The sequence below is a fragment of the Siniperca chuatsi genome, linkage group LG9 (genome assembly GCF_020085105.1).
Source record: "Siniperca chuatsi isolate FFG_IHB_CAS linkage group LG9, ASM2008510v1, whole genome shotgun sequence".
Taxonomy (NCBI): domain Eukaryota; kingdom Metazoa; phylum Chordata; class Actinopteri; order Centrarchiformes; family Sinipercidae; genus Siniperca; species Siniperca chuatsi.
The window spans coordinates 30,582,049-30,604,256 of record NC_058050.1 but is presented as its reverse complement, the minus strand read 5'-3'; the positions used below and the strand labels follow the sequence as shown (position 1 = coordinate 30,604,256).

At 42.1% G+C, this 22,208-nt stretch overlaps 1 protein-coding gene across 4 annotated transcripts; it reads right to left on the bottom strand.

Moving 5' to 3' along the window:
* Window positions 1–1,190: 1,190 nt before the first annotated feature.
* tcaim (T cell activation inhibitor, mitochondrial) lies at window positions 1,191–20,823 on the bottom strand. Of its 4 annotated transcripts, none has more exons than XM_044206531.1 (11): window positions 20,570–20,822; window positions 19,826–19,926; window positions 16,831–16,963; window positions 16,422–16,572; window positions 16,089–16,344; window positions 15,201–15,323; window positions 14,671–14,768; window positions 10,814–10,905; window positions 10,495–10,727; window positions 10,264–10,395; window positions 1,191–8,300 (listed from the first exon to the last, which is right to left on the bottom strand). In XM_044206531.1, exons 2-11 carry the CDS (start codon window positions 19,858–19,860, stop codon window positions 8,075–8,077), a joined length of 1,479 nt encoding a protein of 492 aa, XP_044062466.1. In that variant the 5' UTR covers window positions 19,861–19,926; window positions 20,570–20,822; the 3' UTR covers window positions 1,191–8,074. The 4 variants fall into 4 exon arrangements, with proteins under 4 accessions (XP_044062466.1, XP_044062465.1, XP_044062467.1 ...); XM_044206530.1 differs by having other exon boundaries at window positions 20,601–20,822; XM_044206532.1 differs by lacking the exon at window positions 20,570–20,822 and adding an exon at window positions 20,329–20,542.
* Between the last annotated feature and the right edge of the window lie 1,385 nt (window positions 20,824–22,208).

Genomic DNA, 22,208 nt, shown 5'->3' with positions numbered 1-22,208 from the left:
TTTATTATTAGATCATTATAATAGGTAAGATAACCCTTTATAACCAAATGATTCTGGAAAATGTGAGTATGTAGGGGGGTTCCCAAAACTGTCAAAGAGTAATCCCATACCCTGCTTATTAATGAAAATAGCGACCCAGTGCTGGCCACTCAAGTAAGAGGGATCTGTATTTATCACTAACATGACAGGCCTCTTTTTAATAATTGATTTAGGAAGTTGATCGCAGGCAAATACCCCTAAAAAGATAATTTGTTTCACCAACTTATCAAGAATTTCAGACAATTCTATTGTATTCATATTACACTTATTTAAAATTAGAAAAAGTCAATGAGAACCTGACGTCTTGACGATATCTCAATTATAGAATCAAATGTAGCATAGATAACCTCTATATCAAAACTCTATATCATAATGATTAAATGTAAATGGATTACGGGCATAAGTACCTGTAAACACGTCATAATCTACAATAAATTTAGGTATCTGTTCAAGAATATATTTTCTTGATTACAAACCTGAGTGCCCTTAGGAATGCTAACATTTTTGCACCATAAACAGATCTAATTCCGATTTAACACATTCTTTCAACATATCATGTACCAAAGCCATTCCTCTCTTGTCTTACAACGTTTTGCCGACTTGCTTCCTTAAAAAGGCAGTTCATGCATGAAAACCCTCCAATGTGGCTGAATTACAACAATTCTGCAAAGATGAGTGGGCCAAAATTCCTCCACAGCGCTGTAAAAGACTCATTGCAAGTTATCGCAAATGCTTGATTGCAGTTGTTGCTGCTAAGGGTGGCCCGACCAGTTATTAGGTTTAGGGGGCAATCACTTTTATACACAGGGCCATGTAGGTTTGGATTTTGTTTTCCCTTAATAATAACAACCTTTATTTAAAAACTGCATTTTGTGTTTACTTGTGTTATCTTTGACTAATGTTTAAATTTGTTTGATGATCTGAAACATTTAAGTGTGAGGTTGGGGGCAAACACTTTTGCACACCACTGTATGTTCTGTGTGTGTAGCGTGAAGGGGTCTACAACTGTAATTTCCTGTGTTGTAGAATGACAAATAAATGTACCTTGAACCTTGTGATATTGAGAGTTGTGTTAGAATCAGGGAGCATATTTTATTAACCATCAATCCACAGTTGTGCTTTCTCACATAGATGTCATAAACACTCCAGTCTGAAATTATCATTTTTATTTGAGAAGAACCATCTGATTCACAGCTATGGTACCTTTCAAATCTACATCACAAAAGTACTCCACCCCCCATGTGTATAACACTAATAGTGTTTCAAATGACTGAGGATGGTTCCATAACCAAAGCCATATCAACTCTGGATGGGACTCTGGACTTGTACACCAGCATCTGAAATGTCCAGTATGTCCAAAACAGCTCCATCCAGTGAAACAACCCATTATCACACACTCTGGATATACAGTCCTGGTTAGTCCTTTCTCCTCTATACACAACATATAAACGACACATAAGGTGTCAGGTGCTGGATCCAACTTGTAACGTAACACTGTAGAAAGTCTTGGTCAGTGTTCCTGGATTGTCTGGTGAAGTTATGAGTCTCCCCACAGTGCTGTTTCTGATCACATAAATTACAGTTATATATACACACGTATATAATTAAAGTTTGACTTGACTACATGCATTTGATACTACTACATTAGCAATATTGATAAATTAAGGGCATCAGTATGCTTCAAATTAAGTTCTCGTTGGATCATTTAACAGGGTCTGAAACCCCCGCCCTCCACACTATTTCAATGGCTGAACTGGGGACTGTCTGACATAACTTTTTACTTTCGATTGACAATCTGACAATCATACCCACTTTGGTCAGGTGTGTGCAGGTGAGAAAGTAATCAGGGTTTGAACTTCTCTCACAAGTTTTCATTTTCATTCTTCACAACTATTTCTGTCACTTTTCATGTGAACAGCCAAGTGCAACACCATGAATGTCTTCCAGGGGATATGGTCTGAAAGCGTGCTCTTATCCCCATACATTCATAATCCTATGGATCACCACCTCAGCGCTACAACCAGAGGTTAGCGGCTACAGACCATTCACCTATAGCTGGGAAGATCTTCTACAAATACAGACTTCTATCCGACAAAGAAAAATAGGTAGGGGTGGAGGTGTACACACCAGATTGAGGAAGGCGTCCCTTCAGACTCTCACCATACTGGCGAATGTATGTTCCCTTCGCAATAAGATGGATTTACTGCATGCCAAGTGCCTGGTAGAGAGGGTCGTCAGGGACACCTGTATCATCAACCTAACTGAAATCTGGCTCGAGGAGGCTGTCCCAGATTCTGAGGTGAGTCTCGATAGTTTTTCCATCATACGGCTGACAGGACCAGTCAGTCGGGCAAGGAGAGGGTTGGTGGGGACCCTATCATTATGCCCCTTCTATCTCAGAATCAGAAATACTTTATTGATCCCCGAAGGGAAACTCCAGAGGGAATTCCCCACTGTGGTCCTCAGCTGTGTTTACATCCCACCCTGTGCTAACACCAAAGCAGCAGAGGAGCTAGTAGCTGAGGGCGCTAGAAAAACAGATGGCATGTCAACATGCTGTGCTTTCCTTAAAACAATCAACAGACAGATTAAAAATTATCAAGGCCAAACAAGGTCAGACTGGAGAAGGAGTTCAGAAACATGATCACAAAACAAGCCTTTCATAAAGTAAAAGCCTTAACTGGTTGTGAATCACGTGTGATCACGTTTTTTTGACGCAGATACCGACTGCTCATCGTCTATGAGCCAAAACAAGTATTATAGGTCAGTTTGACTGCTTTGTAGTATATTGGGATCTCCACCAGGTGGCAGCGTAACCTAGGCACGCCTGAGCAACCACATGCGCATACGGTTGTTGCTCTCAGCTGCATGCACGAGTGTTTAACCACAGGTGTGTAATACTAGTTTGCCGTCAGGGAATCCTGCAAGAAATTTTTCCATTAGCTAGGTTTTGTGGAAGTATTGAGCACACGACTAGATAAATGTGACTTGGATTATACTGCACGAGTTGTGTGAGAGTTTTTAAATGGATGTTTTGATGTAGTTTCACTATTTTAAAAACGGGAGCGTCATCAACTTCAACGAGTCTGGATAGTGTGTTCTGGATTCATTCTACATTCACGTGGAGGCAGTAGCGAGGGAAAAAAATCTTCAGGAATTCAAGGCAACATGGAGTGAGTAAGTGATATTAGGCTTGGGCGGTATCTATTTTTTCATACCTTCCTGACATTTCACCGGGGTATTCGGTATATGACAGTATTTGTGTAAAAAAACAAACAAAACAAAAACAGAAAAGCTGAGCTGCTGATGATAGAAGTCATTGTAGCATGACACTGTCTAGCCTAGAATGCCAGGGACACACAGGAGGCGGAAGTGCCACGCTAGGACATTTCTCCTGCAAGCAGTAGCCTGGCTGTTCAGACCATAGGCGCATTTCTCTGCACCGGTCAACAAGGGATTCTGCTCTTTTCTAATCACAATAAAGAGCTGATCTTTATTATAACATCATGAATTTATTACTTAAAGCTTTGTGTTTCTGCGGGGCGTCGCTTCTTCTGCAACAATCAACAAAGCCTTGTGTGATGATCTGCGGGGAGGTGCGTGCGTGCGCACACACACACACACACACACACACACAGTCTCTCTCGCTCTCTGTTTAGAGACAACTGACTGACTGTGGATAAAGTATGTAATTTAAAATACATAATCACAAACAGCAGTGATATCGTTTCTAATAAATATAGTGGATGGGCAGATCTTGATATTTTATCGTGGGGGAGGGGGATCACTCCAGGAGAACAGGAGGGAGAGGGTCAGGGAAATCAAAAGGGTTGGCAAGCATGGGCTCTTATTTATCAGAATCATATCATTTATGTCATATATAATATAAATTTATATTGTTTAAAATAGATTATCAGCAAGCACTGTCTGAACAGCCCAATTGGTTAACATCGGCACCAAAAGGTAGCAGCCAGCGCTTCGGGGCGCTTCTCGGTGCATCGCAGCACTTCTGCCTCCTGTATGTCCCCGGCGTAGTATGCCTTATTAGACAAGTATTGAAGGGTTTAAATACTTATGGCCCATAGAATAATCAACAGATAGGAAATAAGCACCCTTCTTCCATAGATTCTTGCTGGAGATCCCATTGACATAATCTGGGAGAAACATCGCCCTGCAGAGCTGGAGCATTTTTATTGCCTTTGCGGCACTGGTTTAGCAGCCCAGAAAACAGACCAATTGCATGCATTCCAAATTATCTCACGTGATGCTACTCAGCCAATCAAATCTGTGCATTCCAATAAGCATTTTGACTCGACACACACGGGAGACGGGATTAGAGACAATTGGAGAAATAAGCAAGTCAGAGAAGTAATTTCCCTCCGGTCCTGGGCCCATGCCAGTTTGTCATGTTTCCTGGCAGGATGCTTTCTATTGATCCTCTGTAAAAGATAACAAGAACTTGGCAACGGGAATTGGCACAGGAATTTGGTGTTCTTAAGTTACCTTAAAAAATACAAAAATCCATGTCAGGTTCTCTGTGATGCTGATTCTCATGAACCTAAAACTATTCACCTGCTCCACCTCAGCTCCACTGATGTAGACAGGGGTGTGTGTCTTTGCCTCCATTTTTCTAAAATAAACGATCAGCTCCTTGGTTTAGCTGATGTTGAGCAGTAGGATGTTCTCTGTGCACCACCCTGCAAGATTGTTGATTTCCTCCCAATATGAAGTCTCACATGAAGTCGTTGTTTGTAATCCGGCCGATGATGGTGGTAAACTTCACAACACAGTTATCTCCATGTCAGGGGCTGCAATCATGTGGTGTACAGCGTGAACAGGAGGGGGCTGAGTACACAGCCCTGGGGGGCTCCAGTGTTGAGCAAAGGAGTGGAGGAGATGTGATTGCCAATCCGAACTGTCTGGGGTCTTAGCCCAGAGTGCAGTTTCATGGGGGAGATTGTGTTGAATGCTGAGCTGAAATCAAAAAACAGCATTCTGATGTAGGTGTTGTTCTCAAGGTGTGTGAAGACTGAGTGGTGGGCAGTGGAGATGGCATCCTCTGTGGATCTGTTGGCTCTGAAAGCTAGCTGGTGAGGGTCTAGGCTGGCTGGGATGTTGTTCTTTATGTGCCAGAGAACCAGTTTAGAGTGTACAGGGACGTTGGTGGGTGTCTTGAAGCTGGTGGGAACACTCTCCTGAGACAGTGATATGTTAAAAATGTCATTAATGACATCAACCAGCTGATTGGACATGTTCTTAGTGCACGGCCAGTGATGTTATCAGGCCCGGCAGCTTTACTCATATTCACTCTCAGCAGGATTCTTCCCATATCCGCTGTGGATACTGACAGTAGCCGGTCCTCTGGAGGCGGAGTAGACTTTACAGCTGACTCTTTGTTGGGGAAATCAAAATAAGCATAAAATGAGTTTAGCTCATCTGGTAAAGTGGCCTCACACATCACTTAGGTGCTCCTGCTTTCGCTTGCCACATATCTTTGGTGCTGTTGGTGTTGAGGTCTCTCTCCAGTCTCTCCTGATGTCTCTGCTTTGCCTTCTTGATGCCAGCTTTCAGTCTCGCTCTGGCGGTCCAGTGTATTTGTTCCCCTGGTGTGGACATGCTGGTGGAATTTAGGTAAAATAGTTCTGAGGTCTGTTTGATTAAAATCACCAGCTACAATAAAAACACCATCTGGTTGTTTTGTCATGTGACTGCTGATGACCTCATACAGTTCTTGAAGTGTGTTTTTTGAATTTGCATCTGGAGGAATATCAACAGCAGCAACAAAAACACTGGTGAACTCTATGGGCAGATAATATGGTTGACATCTTAACAATAAAAATTACACATCTGGGGAACAATGTCCATCCACTTCAACTGCGTTTGAGCTCCAAGCATCATTGCCTCCTCTCGTATTACGGGAGTCTTATGTTCTGTCTTCCTTTTCCGATGTTGATGAGTGTATTACTTTAAGTAATAAATACAAATTAAAACAAAAATTTAGCAAAGTTTGAAGGAGCTACTTGCCACCGCATCTACATCCACAGCTGTTGCCATGGTTTGCATGGCATGTATCCTCCACTCCCTTCTCCAACATCTGGAATCACCAGGCAACTTTGCTTCAGTCCTCAGCAACAGACCACAGGCTGTTAGACTAGGCACAGTTACATCATTAACTATCATAACTTAACACCCTCTATACAAATTACTGTATCAGCCCTTCACCCATCACCACATACTTCAAATACTGATGAAAATACCATACTCTCAATACTCAATGACAATAACTATTACAGCCTATCAAAACTCTATTTCTCACTTCACACAATGGCGCACTGATAACTACCTGCAGCTAAACGTGGACAAAACAAAAGAACTGGTCATTAGCACATCAAACACCCCACAATGGACTGTACCCCACCTCCATCCATGGCGAGATCATTGAACAGGTGAGCAGCTTCAAATACCTTGGACTCATTATAGACATCAAACTCAGTTTTGATCAACAAATCACTTTTTTATCCATAAATGATCCCAGCAAAAACTCCATGTCATACGCAAACTCAGAGCACTGTTTGTCGTCCCCCCACCTCCTGTTGTTGCTTTACAAAAGCATAACTCAACCCATCCTGTTGTACTGTTCCCCATGCTTCTTTACCATGTTAACCATCTCCAACACAAGTAAACTTACCGGCATCACACATACTGCCTCCACCATCATCTGCCTTTTTCCACATCCAATCTCTTAGACATGAACCACAGAGCCATCACATAGACAGGACTCACAATAGCAAATGACACTGATCACCCCCTCAATCAACACTTCACATTACTACCATCTGGTCGCAGATACAGGACCTTAAAATGGACAAGAGCTCGCTTCAGCAGAAGTTTTGTCCCTTCTGCCATAGCAGCCCTGAACAAACCTTCTCACTGACACTGTTGGAATACTGGAAGGGGCATGAATGTACACATTTTATGTATTGTATTGTATATGTATATGTATGTTGCACCAGCTGTGAAAACTAAATCTCCCTCTGGGACAGTAAATATAAATATAAAATCTAAATCTATTTACAATTCATTGCATCTCAACCCTCTCTTTGACAGGAGACTTTTCACCCTGCCTTCCAGTCCGACCGTTCTGAACAGAAGAACAATTTAGCCTTTAAACGTGGTTGGACTCCACTTCATATGAACAAGTTCATTTTAAGCATACTGAACCCTTTTGCCTGTTTAGTGTCAGTCTGTCAATCAGAGTGATAACAGGTTCTAACATTGTGTATTGAATTTTGATGAGTTTGGTGACTATTTTTGTTACATTTAGGTCACAGATTGTGCCTTTAAGAGAACCATTTTTTTTATTATTTCTCAGTGAACTCCAGGCAGCAACAAAAAATACTGACGATCAAACCATGCGCACGTCAAAGCCTCAACCCTTGTCTGGAAAAAAAGCTTCAGTCATATTGCACCTCTGCCACTGGTTCCGAACTTTTTTGGTTTGTGCCAAGCAATGCCTACCCACATCCCTTATCATAGTTCGACAGAAGACTATTTGGTTCTCAGACTTTCGTTTTGATTACTGAAGGACAAATTATTTTAGACGAAAAGCAAACCCTAGAGAAATAATAAAAAATAACACATAATTGTATGCAGCAGAAATGTTTTTCCTCTTCTTCCCTTTCTTGTGAATCATTTTGCGAACCTTGGGGGGTCCTCACCCCCACGTTGGGAACTATTGATCTCTGCTGTCCATCCAATTCTTCTTCTATTGGGCTTTTCCAGCGAGAGGATAAAGTGCTTCTTAATGGATGAGCCCACACTTGTCTGCTTGATTGAACCACACATGATTCTTTTCTTCAAAGGTTTCCCTTGAGAACTAACAGATATGAAATCTTCTGAGCTGACATCAACAACAAATGATCCTGTGAAACATACCTATTTGCTGCCTGAACAACACACTAAACTTCTAAAAATACTTCTTTCCAACACTTGGACTGACTGAGAGTCCTGCAGCTTGGGACCGTGTCCCTCCAGCTCAGCTCTTCCAGTCCCAGGGGACACATAGGTCCCCGTCCTGCATGACTGAGTAAAAGTGAGAAACACAGACGTGGAGACCCTGCATGAGGGGGGAGCGCTGCTCCACCAGTCTTCTACAGCACAGGATCATTTGGCTGGAGTTGACACTGGGCTCCTTGGACAGACTCCTCAGAGACAGATTTTGGAGACACAGCTTCACCAGAGCCTCCTCCTCTGCCTGCAGTCTGGACACACACAAAGTATTTGTCAATAACAAAGCTGATGAACCAGTATGAGGAGTGGTATATTACGGAACAAAAATAACATGCAAAAGGATAATCTGTGATGAGCAGCAGTGATCAGTACAGTATGACAGTATTTTAAAGGGGACACAAAAATACCCCTTTTTGCATTCTATTGCTTTTGTATTCATTGTGTGTTCTGTCACTAGGGTTGTCACAAAATCAAATTTTCACTACACGATTATCGTGGCCAAAAGAATTCACAATACCGATATTATTGTGATATCTATAGAAAATTTAAAAACAAAAAAATGTATGCTATCAGTCAAAGTCATCTTTAACTTTGTTTACTGTGTGTTTTGTCTTTACCACCAATTACTATGACAAAGCGAGAATGGAAAGAAATGGAAATGGATTATTTACACGATATTATCATATGTGTATTATTAACATGATATCAATATTTAGTTTTTAAATATCACGGTTATCGTCAATACCGGTATGTCGTGACACCCCTCTCTCTCACAACACATTTATATAGTTTTAAAGTTGTTATGCATTATTTAATTGCCAAACCCTCTGATAGAAAGCACTAAATACTAAATGGTGTCAGAAAAAAATATATGATGGTCCTGAATGGCGATCTCCTGGAACTCTAACATGTCACTAATTTACTATGATGTGAAAACATCTGATTTCCACACAGTCAGAGAAATTTAAAGTGGTCATAGTTCAGTTATAAAATCCTAGCACACCACGAAGCATCTCTCCTGCAAGGCTGCTGACAGCTCTGTCAGCGGAACTCTCAGTCACAGTGGATGGCAGTAGGGCTGCCACTAACAACTATTTTTCTATCGATTAATCTATCGACTATTTTACTGATTAATTGATGAATCTAAACGATTAATTACAAATCACACAAATCAAACTAACCATTTAATTTGAGTTCATTTTATTTTGACAAACTGTATGTCATTGTATAATGCAGCACAAAACAAAATGTAAACAAAGGTTTACATATTAAAATGCAAAACTCTAGGTTTAAATTGGCAACTCCAACATGATAAAAATGAACACACACACTGGCACCGTCAATCAACGTAAAGTCCAGATTGTAACCTGAACATTTTCTCAAACACTTATTCAATGGAATTTCTAAGGTAGCAGGCAGACGACTTTATGGCTTTCATCATTAAATAGCTACAAGGACAAAAATACATTAAAAAGCTCTCCTTACTAATGAATAGACAACACTATGGTTTCAGAAACGCAACCCGACGTCATGCTGTGGTGGACAATCCGGCAATCAGACCAATCAAACAGCTCCACAGTGAAACCAGTTCATGGACCAAATTATGATATTCTCCCAGTGTGTCCTTGGTGTATTTAGTGCACCCAGCTTTGACGTCTGTGCCTGGCTTGCAGTCTATGCTGAAAAATAGCGATACCACAAAGTGTTCTTTGGTTTGTGTTAATTTGTTTAAGAGCGAGACGGACAGACACACAGCTGTGGTCAAGCGACCTATAGATTGAATAAGGAGAGGGAGCGCCGATAGGAGAAAGCCGGTGAATCAGAAAAATAAAACGTTATTTTCTGATTGTTTCACAGCGGCTATGTTCTAAAGCATAAATAAACTAGCCTGCACCACTGCGCTCATCATGATGTAGCAATTACTTAGAGATATTGAAGAAAAACAATGAAAAACCATGCGTCGGTTAAAAATATTGACGTTGATGCATTTTCAGCATTGATGTCATCAATTACATCGACTACTCGCAGCAGCCCTAGACAGCAATCTGGTTCAAAAGTAGGTTAGCCAACTTCATTGACAGTCAGCGCCAGAGTATAATGACGCAGCTGAAAAAAGTGCACTGATTCAACTGACAAAATGTGAGTTAACTCGACTGATGATTCGAATCATCGACTTTTAGGGGACAGGCCTATGACGTGGTATGTCTGACTCACTGGTTTTTGCGTTGGGTGCGTTGCCTGGCCTCGGGGGCGTGGCTCTGGAGGAAGACCTGCAGCTTGGGAGGATCACAGTTGGTGGGGATAATGAAGTGCCCCATCTCATGCAGACTAGGGTTAGAGCGGCCACTGTGATTGACACAAACAACAAATGATGTCTTACTTAATGGAAGTACAGAGCAGTGTGTCATGTGTTTGAGGCGTTCAGATGGTAATGTGACAGCGTACTTCTCCAACAACATTGTGAGCCCCTGCAGGCTCCTGGGGTGCAGGCGAAGGCGTCGGGACATCAGGCTCTTGTGCAAGGTGCTGAGGGTGCTGTAGTGCTCAGCGATGTGCTTAACTGGTCCCAGCCTCTCCACATGGACCACTTGAGTCCCACCCAGGAGGAGGCTGATCCTCTCCTTCAGCCAGTCTGTCTGCTGCTGCAGGCTCCGATAGCTGGGCAGCTGCTGAAGCAGCTGGAGACACACAGGCAGAGGAGGGGTCAGAAAACAAAGAGGAACAGAGAGAACATGTGACAGCAGGAGCACTGCAGTTGCATTACTTTGGTCCACTGATGATGAACGTCCATGGTTCCCAGCATGACGTGTCCAGAGGCGCTCATCCCTGACTGGTCAGCAAACACAACTGTGTGTCCTGGAGGGAAGGTGGAGGAGCAGATTAAAGGGGAAGTTTTTCACATCTACTGTGTCTGTTTTGATGGTCATGGGCAGTAGAGCTGAATAAGTGAAAACAGTTTCAGAAAATGCGCAAAATCTGGGAAAATTACTCAAGTGACATCACCTGGGTAAATTTTGTTGGTGTTGAGGAACACAAGTTGGAATCAGAAGGCCTGCCTAAAGGTACGGTCACATTAGCCTGGTCAAACAAAGTGGCCAACACTCAGCACTGAAAAAGGACGCAATGTCACAGGTCCAAGGTAACATTAAACAGAGCGATCACAGTCTATGGTAGCGATGCTGCAGTTTGCAGTCTGGTAGTGGGATAATGTAGAATATGAGGTGATAACAGCACTAGAATAACACAGGGCATCACTGTTTCTGTGAAATCACAAGGCAAAGCTGAACAAGGGTGAACTCTGACCTTCGAGTCTGCCGCAGCCAACAAGGGCACCTCTCATTTGCCTTATTTCATGTCTCCTCAGGTGGCCTGCAAATTAATGTGGTCCACTATCATTAAGAATGTCTCAATTCCCTTATTTGTGTTGGGAGGAGCAAGGAGGCTTCCCAGAGGAAGCTTGACGGAGGATACATAAGACCAGCCTTTGTGAAAATCTGTTATCAGAACAAAACACCCAATCATTAGAAATTTACTAATGATGCTGCTTTGACATTGCATCATCAAAACATTGCAGTTTTATGCCGCCATGGACAGACAAAAGACATAAACTATTGTTCTGTTTTGTCATGTGGAATGACATCAATAAAAGATTTTTTACAATAAACCTTCTATATCTATCTATAGCTTCACAGCAAGTCACCAAGAAAAAGGAGATTTGTGCAATGCAAATTTCAGCAGAAGTGGATACAGAACAAACTCAGCTGGTAAACAGTTTAGAGGCAGCTCAATTGTTGGAATTTGTGAATCTCAGCCACAGGTGTGATTCTTCCTAACTAATAGTGAAATGGCTGCAATACATGTTGCATACATGTAACCCCCATAAATGTAACATATAATCAGTTAAATGAAATGGTAGGCTTAATAATGCAGTTTGGCTGAAAGTCCAAAAGAGGGTGCCAAGCACCTGGAGTCTGTAGTCAGCAGAGGGGAAGGAAAAAAAATAGAGGGAGGGGGGATATAATGGAGAAAAAAACGAGCGGAGTCCAGCGTGTATGCAAGCTAGCTTAAACATTGACGAGTAAGTTGATTATACCTGTTGAAGTTCAGTGTTAAAGTTATCCAGTAGAGAGTTATTTTGTTTACTGTTGTTTACCAGAAGATTAAGGAGGACCACTAGTTGATGTGTATTTAATGACTATTCTCCGGTGAGTGTGTTTTCTCTTTCAGTGCTAGCTCATGCTCATTTCTTGAATGGAAAATAAACAATTGGAAAAACGTGTTGTGTGTGACAGAAACTCTGTACTGTGGAATTTGTAATAGGTGAGTTTGAGAGATTGAGATGTGATATATTGTCACTAGCAGAAACTATTGCCTTGTGAAATTTAATTTTCTAGTCATAGGCATGTTTTGTGTTTTGTTTTGTGAACATTTGAGCAACCATTAAGCTGATAAAAGATTAGAAGATAACTGCAATAACTTGCTATTTATCTGCCTACTGTAAAAATTAAACTCCACTCTTATGAGGAGTACATTATGATAATACCTTTTCATTGTAACTCAAAATACATGCCTTTTTACTCCCTTTTTTAAATATATAAAAATAAAAATAAAAACAATGTATAGCCAACTATGACTACCAACCAGGTGAATAGGGAGCTGAGGAGGCTCTGCCCAGGCAGAGCTGGTGGCCCTGATGGAGTCAACCCCAGGGTGCTGATGGGTGTGCTGATCAGCTGGCTGTTATTCTTTGTCACCTCTTCAACCTCTCCCTGGACATGCAGAGGGTGCCCTCCCTATGGAAAACATCATGCATCGTCCCAGTGCCTAAGAGGGGATGCACCAGTGCTTTTTTGGGAGTCATTTTGCAGTCATTTCTGGGGTTGCCAAATCATGGTCTGTTGATTCTCACATGTTCAGCACAAATAAAGTTCTGGTCGTTAGGAGCTCATCACAGTATAACACTGTGTCTACACAGGATGCGTTCAGGCACAATACTGAGTGTAGGTCACCTGAGTTTTGGTAGTACTCAGAGCCCAACACACAATCACTGTAGTTCTACGCATAAAACAGAAGACTTGAAACATAAAAATACACTTCGGGGCATGTGGCTTTATTTCCGTGACCATGTTAAATCTGTTTGTACCTAATTGTAACATCCATACCACCTGAGCTTATGGTAAGAATAAACTATGGTGATTTTTTTTATCTATTTATCAGTGATGTTGATAGGTTTTCAATGTAGTGAGTCCCCGGGACCCACAGGTGGTCATTTGAGTGGGTTCCAGGGAAAATGTGTGTTTTTTGACAAAGTTAAACTCGTGTTTGATGTTATATGGTTATATTCATGTTAGGTGTGTAACGGTACACAAAATTCACAGTTCAGTATATATCCTGATTCATTTATTTTGAAAAAATGTAAACATTCAACAGCAGCTCATTGGCCATAATTCTTACAGTAACAGATAAGGCACTCAAATACTGGCATATTGTTAATAAGAAAAAAGAAACTTGTGCTCGTTTATAAAGAGCTGCACAACGGACTAATTAACATGCACACATGAAGGTGCATTGTAGCAAAGCTCAAGCATTTAGACCATATGCTTAAATCCTGTATTCTCTAGATGTAGAGTATGGTCACATATATTCAGAGATAATAAGACGGTGTAGTCCCTCATTCGTCCAGGAGTGTTCTATCGTAGAAAAGGTTTCAGTCGTAGTCATCTGGACACTGTTTTCAGAATCAAGACGTTTCGGCTCCCATCCGGAAGTCATTCTCAATTGTGAAAAAATGGGACGGGAACTGGAAATTTAAGCTACTCTGAGTTACATAAGCCCCGCCCTCAGGGAGGAGTCTACCTGAGTATCTGTTAATAGCTAGTTTCACCTGAAACTGACCTAGTTGTTGTTGCGTCTTCATTCTGAAAACAGTGTCCAGATGACTACGTCTGAAACCTTTTCTACGATATTCAGAGATTAGTTTTACTTTGGCACGGTCTGAATCTGCAGTGAGAGGCTGCCTGAACGCTGTGGAGAGAAGGACACTATTTGATGCCGTCGTAAATGACGTGTTTGACGTGTTTCCACAGACAAACTGGACTTCAGTTGAACAATGTCGGCATACAGTTTGAAACTAATGTGTGTCCATGTTCACTGTAACTAGCCAGGAAACTGTAATGCTCCCATACAGTTGAGCAGCAATACTACATGAGCTTGACTGATTTATGTATTTTTTGGACATAAAAGGACGCAAGTGAAGGAAACAAGGAGATAAATAAGACAAATAAGATGCACCCCAGGAGATCACACTGAAGCAAGAAATGCATCCTTGAATTCTTCATTTGTATAGCCTTCAAATTAAGTAAAGGAGCGAGGTAGTGAATATTCATCCAGACTGGTGCCAATGTGACCACACCTTTACAGACCTACAAAACACACCTGATTTAGTGAATCAGGTGTTGGTAAACCAGGGAGAAATGGAAAATATGTAGGACCTGGGCTCCCCAGGAGAACCACTACTTTAAATCACATGCTATGATCGGACAGAGAGACCGAGTTTAGAGATTTGAATTGCTGTTAGCTGTGAATGCAGACAGCTGTCCTGTCCTCAGTGAGACTCTTTACCTTGCAGGTTGATCAGGGCCTCAGGGTTCTGCTGAGACAGTCGGCTCAGACTTTGAAGCTGACAGCACCTGTGGGCCACTCCCCAGCTGCGCTGCCACCTGCACCACACAACTGACGTCATCATCATGGTAATATGTACACTGCTACTTACTGGTTCATGCACAGCTTTGAATTAAAGCTCAACAGTCCCAGTCCCCATAAGAACAATTCAGTAAACTTTGCTACTACCTTTACCATTCTGTAATTTAAACCATGCTCTTCAGTGACTTACAATGCAGAGGAACAAGTTAAAGAGTTACATTTTGACTGCCCCAAACTAGGCTGATGTAAGTAGTTATTCTCTCCACTGACAACCAAAGAGCCAGGGCGTTGGACCTGGTAAGCTGCTGATTATTTTGCCAAGAACAAGGCTCATCAGATTGTTCAGAGATGAGTTGACACGTTAAGGTAGACTACAGTGTTGTTGGCAGTTGTTAGCAGCTCCCACAGCACTTACTCAGTGTTAGGGGAAACAGTAGAGATGAGTGTACCTGATATCAGAAAGATCAAATTTGTGACACAGTTCTTTCTTCAGTCTGCTCAGCTCTTCTCTCCGAGGAAGGCTATCACTGTGCTTCTTTGTTGCCTCCGGCTCGTTGTTTCGCAGCCACAAGCTGACAAAAAAAAGGCAACATGAAACCACTCTGAGATGACTATTAGAGAATGCATTCAATAAAACTACTATAATCAGTATCTTTCATGGTGACAAACCACATAGAATTATCAACTGCAACTGCAGTTCCCCTCAACACTATGCAGCTCATTGTTTTGGTTTTACAGCCCACAACTTTACTGTTTTGTCATATATTTTGAGCTGCACACGGACATCCGCACAGGGGTTCGCACAGACCCTTGTGGACTTGGGCAGATGGCGAAATGTATGTCACACAGACCCTCACTGCCACACGGAAACCCTGAATTGGCCTTTAGCGACTAGCTAGTGAGCATAGTGGAGCATTTAGCAGTTAAAGAGCCAGAGCTAAAACTGAGTGAATACTGGACTGAAATATCCCTCTCTGGAATAGTTTTTTACAAGAATAATTATGAGTTACATGCGCATTCTTACTATATTTCCAAGAATGAAATGAGAAGATGGATATCAATCTCATGTCTGCATGTTAAGTACAGAGCTGGAGTCAGGAGGTGGTTAGCCTAGCTTAGCATAAAGACTGGAAGCAGAGGCAAACAGTTAGCCTGGTTCTGTCGAAAGTTTCACAGACACAGAAATGTATAAAACAACAGTTTGTAGTTTTAGAGGTGCTGAACTGTTTCTTATATTTTATATTTCTGTCTGTACCAGAAAAGTAGTTTGCTACATTATGTACTGCACAGTTGTAATTGTGAGCTGTGATACAGTGCTGAGGTCCAGTGTTACTAACCTTAGTCTAGGCTCCACTCTCCTAGACTGCTGCAGCTCCTGCTCAGGGTCTCTGAAGCCAGTGAAGGTGTAGTAGCTCTTATCCCATTTGATAGGTCTGTAGAAAGGCACCCCTGCCTCGAGCGGACTTTTAGATGTATCTGCACTTGCTTTCAGTCCCTTCATGTGCTCCATGGGCAGTCTGCAGGACTTCAAGACGTTCATGACCGTGCTCAAGACATCATTTGTGTGCAGGGTGAAACTCACTGACCGGAACCCTGAGAACCAGGTGGAAGGTTTTAGATTTATTTAAGACAGAACTCACTATTATGAGCAATATTCATGGAAACTGTACCTGAGGTGAGGAGGTCTGGCTGCACATCACTGCTGTACTTTGTGTCCCTGACATAAAAGGTGAGCTTCATTGGCTGAACTGAGCATGAGCCGGGCTTCTGCAGGTTGTCCAGATAGCCATTAAGCCTCTTTAATGAATTCTCATTCATTTCCTGTAGAACACAACATTAAATGTTACACATTTTGGTGAAGCCACCTCCACAAACTCTTTGCATGATGATAATTAGGGCTGTGTTCTAAACAACAGTAGCCCTCCAGCAAAACGCTTCAACTGTCCATGTTGGTGTGGTCCTGTTGCTACACACACAAAGACACACAGCACTACTGAACAGTTTACTGATATATATACACCGATATATTTATTTGGATTTATGAATTGCTAAACAATTCATCATATACAAGAGACCTACCCGTTCCCTGGGATATTGACCAAAGAAGTCAGGATGGACTGCAAAATAAAACGGTCTGAGTGCATTGACAGCATCTGCCCCTGACAGAGCTCTCTGCTGGACTAAATGTGTGGCCACATGTTTCCTCTCCAGCCTACAGAGAAAAAGATAGGGAAGTTAACTGCTTTTTTAATTATTTTTTTTTCTATTCCATCTTGTGAAGAAAAGACAGGGATGAGGTACTGGTGGTATATCTATAGTCAGTGGTGGCGGGGGATATTTTCATACTTGGTGGCTTACTGGCACTCTAAGTAATGATTATTTTGATTATTGATCAATCTATTGCTTGTTTTTCAACCAGTAGTTTATATAAACTTGCAAATGCGTATTGCAAATTGTGAGCCAACTGTGCGATTGTCCAGTTGCTTTTCTTGTGTGAACAACAGTTTCAAACCTTAAGGGTTTCAGTTTATATTAGTTAAGAGAGAGAAAAGCTTCACACTGGAGAGACTGTACACCACATACTGTTTTAAGTTACTTTTCTGTCAATCAACTAATCATCTCAGCACTAATTTTTAATACATAAACTTCTTTATGTAAAATCCATCAACCACAATTTATTATTAGAGATGAAGGTGAATACTAGGGGTGTAACGGTACACAGAAGTCAGGGTTCGGTTTAGGAGTCAGTTCTGAGTTCGGTACAGCCCGAACCTGAACTGTTCCCAAACAACTGATTTAATGGTCAAGGCAGGTCTTCCAGCTCTGTGTTTCATTTGCTGCTCGATACAGGATGCATTCAGAGAGAATCAGGTGCTGCAGCAAAAATACCGCTCCCCCTCAGTGTTGCCAACTTGGCGACTTTGTCACTAGATTTAGTGACTTTTCAGACCCTCTAAGCGACGTTATTTTTAAAAAGCGACAAACTTAGCAACTTCTTCAGACCATCAGGGAAAAGGCGAGGTAGCAGAGCTTAAGATGTTGAGGTTCTCTTTGGGAGAGACGAGGACGGACAGGATCAGGAACGAGGACATCAGAGGGACAGCTCATGTTAGATGTTTCGGAGATAAAGTCAGAGAGGCCAGATTGAGGTGGTTTGGACGTGTTCAGAGGAGAGACTGTGAATATATTGGTAGAAGGATGCTGAGGCTAGAGCTGCCAGACAGGAGGTCTAGAGGAAGACCAGAGAGGAGATTTATGGATGTAGTGAGAGAGGACATGAAGTTAATTGGTGTGAGTGAAGAGGATGCAGAGGACAGGGTTAGATGGAGGCACATGATTCGCTGTGGCGACCCCTGAAAGGGAACAGCCGAAAGGAAAAGAAGAAGATAGACAAGAAGACATTGTAATTAATTCCCATTCATGCTGCGGCTCTTCTGCCAACAGTGTCTCTCTTCCTCTCCTCTTGCGCTGTGCGCAGGCAGTGTGTGGAGTGTGGAGCAGCTTCCCTCTCTCCGGATCTCTGGATTACTATGTCATAGCTTGTAAATATGTAGTTCATTGTGCTTCTCTCTCACTCTCTCTCTGGATTAAGATGCTACTACGTGTTGTAAATAGTTTGTTCGATCTTGTAAATATTTCAATTGTTTGTTTTTACTTTTTTACTTCAAATACATGATGTCCCCCTAGTGGGTTTGTGATTATTTGGCCAACGATTTCTCTATCTACGTTTTATAAGCTGTATGCAAATGTTGTGTGATGACGTCATCAACATGCAAATGAGCGTATGAAGTCATCTGGCGACTTTTAGCGACTTTTGTAGCTAGTGCTTGCTACTTTCAGTGAAAAACGTTGGCAAAACTGGTCGCCCCATTCATAGTGCGTTTAGGCTGGGTGATGTGGGCAGCAGGGCGTGCCGGAAAAAAACGCAGCAAGCTGGAAAAGGTGAAACGGTCTCAAATTTTGGAGAAACGCAACCCGACATCATGCTGCCGTGGCCGATCCGGCAATCAGACCGGTCAAACTTCTCCACAGTTAGTCTGAAATATCACTGAAACCTGTGTGGCCTGCAGTCTATACTAAAAAAAATTGTGATACCAAGAAGCTTCCTTTGGTTTGTGTTCCTTTGCTTGAGAGAGAGCACTGGTTGGGCGACCTATAGAATGAACAAGTAGAGGGAGCGCCGGTACCAAGAAAGCCAGTGAATCAAAGAAATAAAATTATTTTCTGATTGTTTCAGAGCGGTTAAGTTCTAAACACGCCCACACTTTGTACAGTGGTGCTAGTAGAACTGCCTCCAGCTCAATGCAAACGACAGGGGAGCTGGTGGTGGATTTCCTCAGGACAAAACATCCCTCAATGACACCAGGGAGTGGACATAGAGGTTGTTCGGTCATACAAATACCAGTGTGTTATAGCAAACTGGGCTGGACTGACAACACAGACGCCCTGAAAAAATTGGATAGAGTTGACTCTAGCTGCTGAGGGGAGTGAGGTCCTTTGGAGTCTGTTTTGCTGTAAACTGTATATCATGCTGCTATCTGCAGACCTGACACTTTACCCTTCCCCGATACTGTTCCCTCAAGTTCAATGTTTGTTTTTATTTTTTTTATTGCAGCTTCATTGTGTCCTCACTTTATTGATTTGTGTTTCAATACACTTTGTAGTTACTATTTATGTATTGAGTACACTGTACCTTTATATAGTATATAGTAGAGGTCATAATGTATATAGTATTCTGTTTTTTTTAAAGTTTACTCATCTTTACTGTGCATACATACATGGTGAAATTATGTCATTGAGTCATGTGATTGGTTATTTAGTCAAAGAATGGACAAAATGGCATAATAAGTATGTCTGTTCAACACTTTACCACAAACATTTGATGGATTGTCATTAAATCTGGTAGAGACGTTGATGAATCCTAATGACTTGGCCTGTCACCTAGCATTATCCCCTTGATATGATGGAATTCATGTCAGCCTCAACTGTTCTTGAGCTTAAAGCTGAAGCTAATACAGCAACAGCCAATACCATGCACACAGTGCTATCGTACAATATCTCAAAGCAGTGTTACCTGATGGTGTATCGCAGGAGGGAGTTGACAGACATTGCTGATGCTGCTTGTCAACAGATGAACACTGAATCATGGCTTCTGCTGCCAGTCCATCAGCAGTCCTGATATCAAAGTACATGATTTTACCAAAGTGTCACCGGCATCTGTCATCAGCACAGTTCAGCTTTCAGCAGTATTCATTAATTCAAGGTAACTTTGACGAAGAATTTCAGGCAACCAGGAATATGTAACTTTGCACCACAAAGCTAAATCAATTCTGACGTTTATCTGTTATGGTCTTCAATGTTAGCAAATGATAAATACACATACAAAACTAAATATTGCTGGACGAACACAATTCCCAAGGATTAAGCAGCTTAGGCTACTTTGTATTTAGCTGCTGCGTTAACTAGCTAAATGAGTCGCATTTAGCCCTTTGGATGACACACCACCAGCTCATTAAAACAAATATCAAATTAGGACATAACCATAGTAGTACTAATCAAACAAAAGTAACACGTCACCTCCCTACAGAAGTTGGTTTAAATTAGCGGGTAAGTTAAGGTTAGTGCTTCAGCGTTGTTTGCTATGTGACTACTACTCAGTGACAGCAACAAAACATGGCTCCAGTTATCTATTCTAGCTAGCATATACATTATTAGCATTGTGGGAATTTTGGCGGTCAGCTGTTATAAACAGCTAAGCTAGCTATTAAGAGCTCAAAATAAGTTACAAGTAAGGGTAGCTGTTAAATTGACCACTGACAACAAACAGCGAGGTAACTCTCTGCCCTCACCGTAGGACCGCTAGGTTAGCTGATTCCGTTTTGATTTTCCTTCCTCTGTTTCTTATTCGGACACCAGCCGTACTATTCCGCCACCAGCTGGACTGGAGTATGGGTCAGCAGACCAGCTCGTTCGAGATGAACTGCGCCTCGCCTGGAAAATGGACGAGATCAGGCGGCAGCAGCAGGGGGCGGTGACAAAAACTGCAATCAAGTCGGACAGTTTCTTCTTCTTCTTCTTCTTCTTCTTCTTCTTCTTCTTCTTCTTCTTCTTCTTCTGTTGAGTTTTATGGCGGTTGGCATCCATAATTGTGCATTACCGCCACCTACTGCATTGTAACAGCTTCACAGTGTAAAGTACATACAGTGTCCACCCAATGTGATCCCATGCCATAGTCCATTCTATATCCCAGACCCCATTGTCTGAGTTGGTGCAACTCCTTCCCTCAGTGTAACATCCAGATCCTCTCCAGATGTGTCCACAACATTCAAGAACCTCCTTGCAGCGTCCAGCACCATCTTAATCCTTTCCGACTTCCCCTTTATTTCAGCCGCACAGTTTATAACCATGGCAATAAATGCCAGAAATCGCTTCTTGTCCACACTGATGCTCTGATTATCTCCATTTCCTTTCTGCTCCTTTTCCTTCTGTACTACCACCATTTTACTCTTAGCAGCTTCAGCATATGACGATCCCTTTTCTGCTCTGATCTTATTCATTTTTACTTCCTTAATTCTTTTTGGACACTGTGCTGTGCCGTATGGTGGTTTCCCTCGCAGTGCAGGCACTTTGCTTGCTCTTTCTCCACTTTACACTCCTCCACATTACAGTTGTCCTTCCCACATCTCCCACATCTTCTGCCTCCTCTACATCCTGCAGCAACATGTCCATATTCCTGACAGCAGAAAGATCTGAGAGGCGCTCTCTCATATGGCCTCGCCCTGTAACACACATAATCTACATCCACTCTTTCCGGCAACTCCCCCTCAAACGTCAAACACACTGAGTTACTGTCCTCCTCCTCCCCATTTCTGAATCTTGTCAGCCATTTTGCCTCACACACATCTTCAACCTCCTGAAAGGACTCGGCCTCCACTGTCAGTGGCACGCCGCTTACTACTCCCTTCTTCCTTATTTCTGCTCCGAGTGGGAAGCAGTTCACACTGCTGTGATCTCCAAATGCATGAATCTTCAGGGCTCTCTCTCTCTGACGCTTTGACACACATTCAATGATAATCATCCCACTTCCTGTTATCCTGACCGATCTGACATCTCCGAGCTTTCCTCCTACAAACTTTCCAACCATGTGGATCCTTGAAAATGCCGTCTGTTTGTGTCACAGCTACCATCCCAACAAGATACTTCTCCTCTTTCTGACTTTATTCACTTGAGTTACTCTTCTTCCTTTTCTTTTTCTTTTCAAATCCTCTCGGGTCCTCGTTTCTAATTTTGCGCTCAGATTCCTCCTCTGACTCCATTTCCGCCATCTTCCGAGAATATAAAGGAAGTCACAGAAATATTCTATAATAATATAATATATAATCATGTTAGATCCATCTGTAGGGTACCTGTAGTTTGCAAACCCTGTACGGATAATTATGACGAGAATTATGATGAAA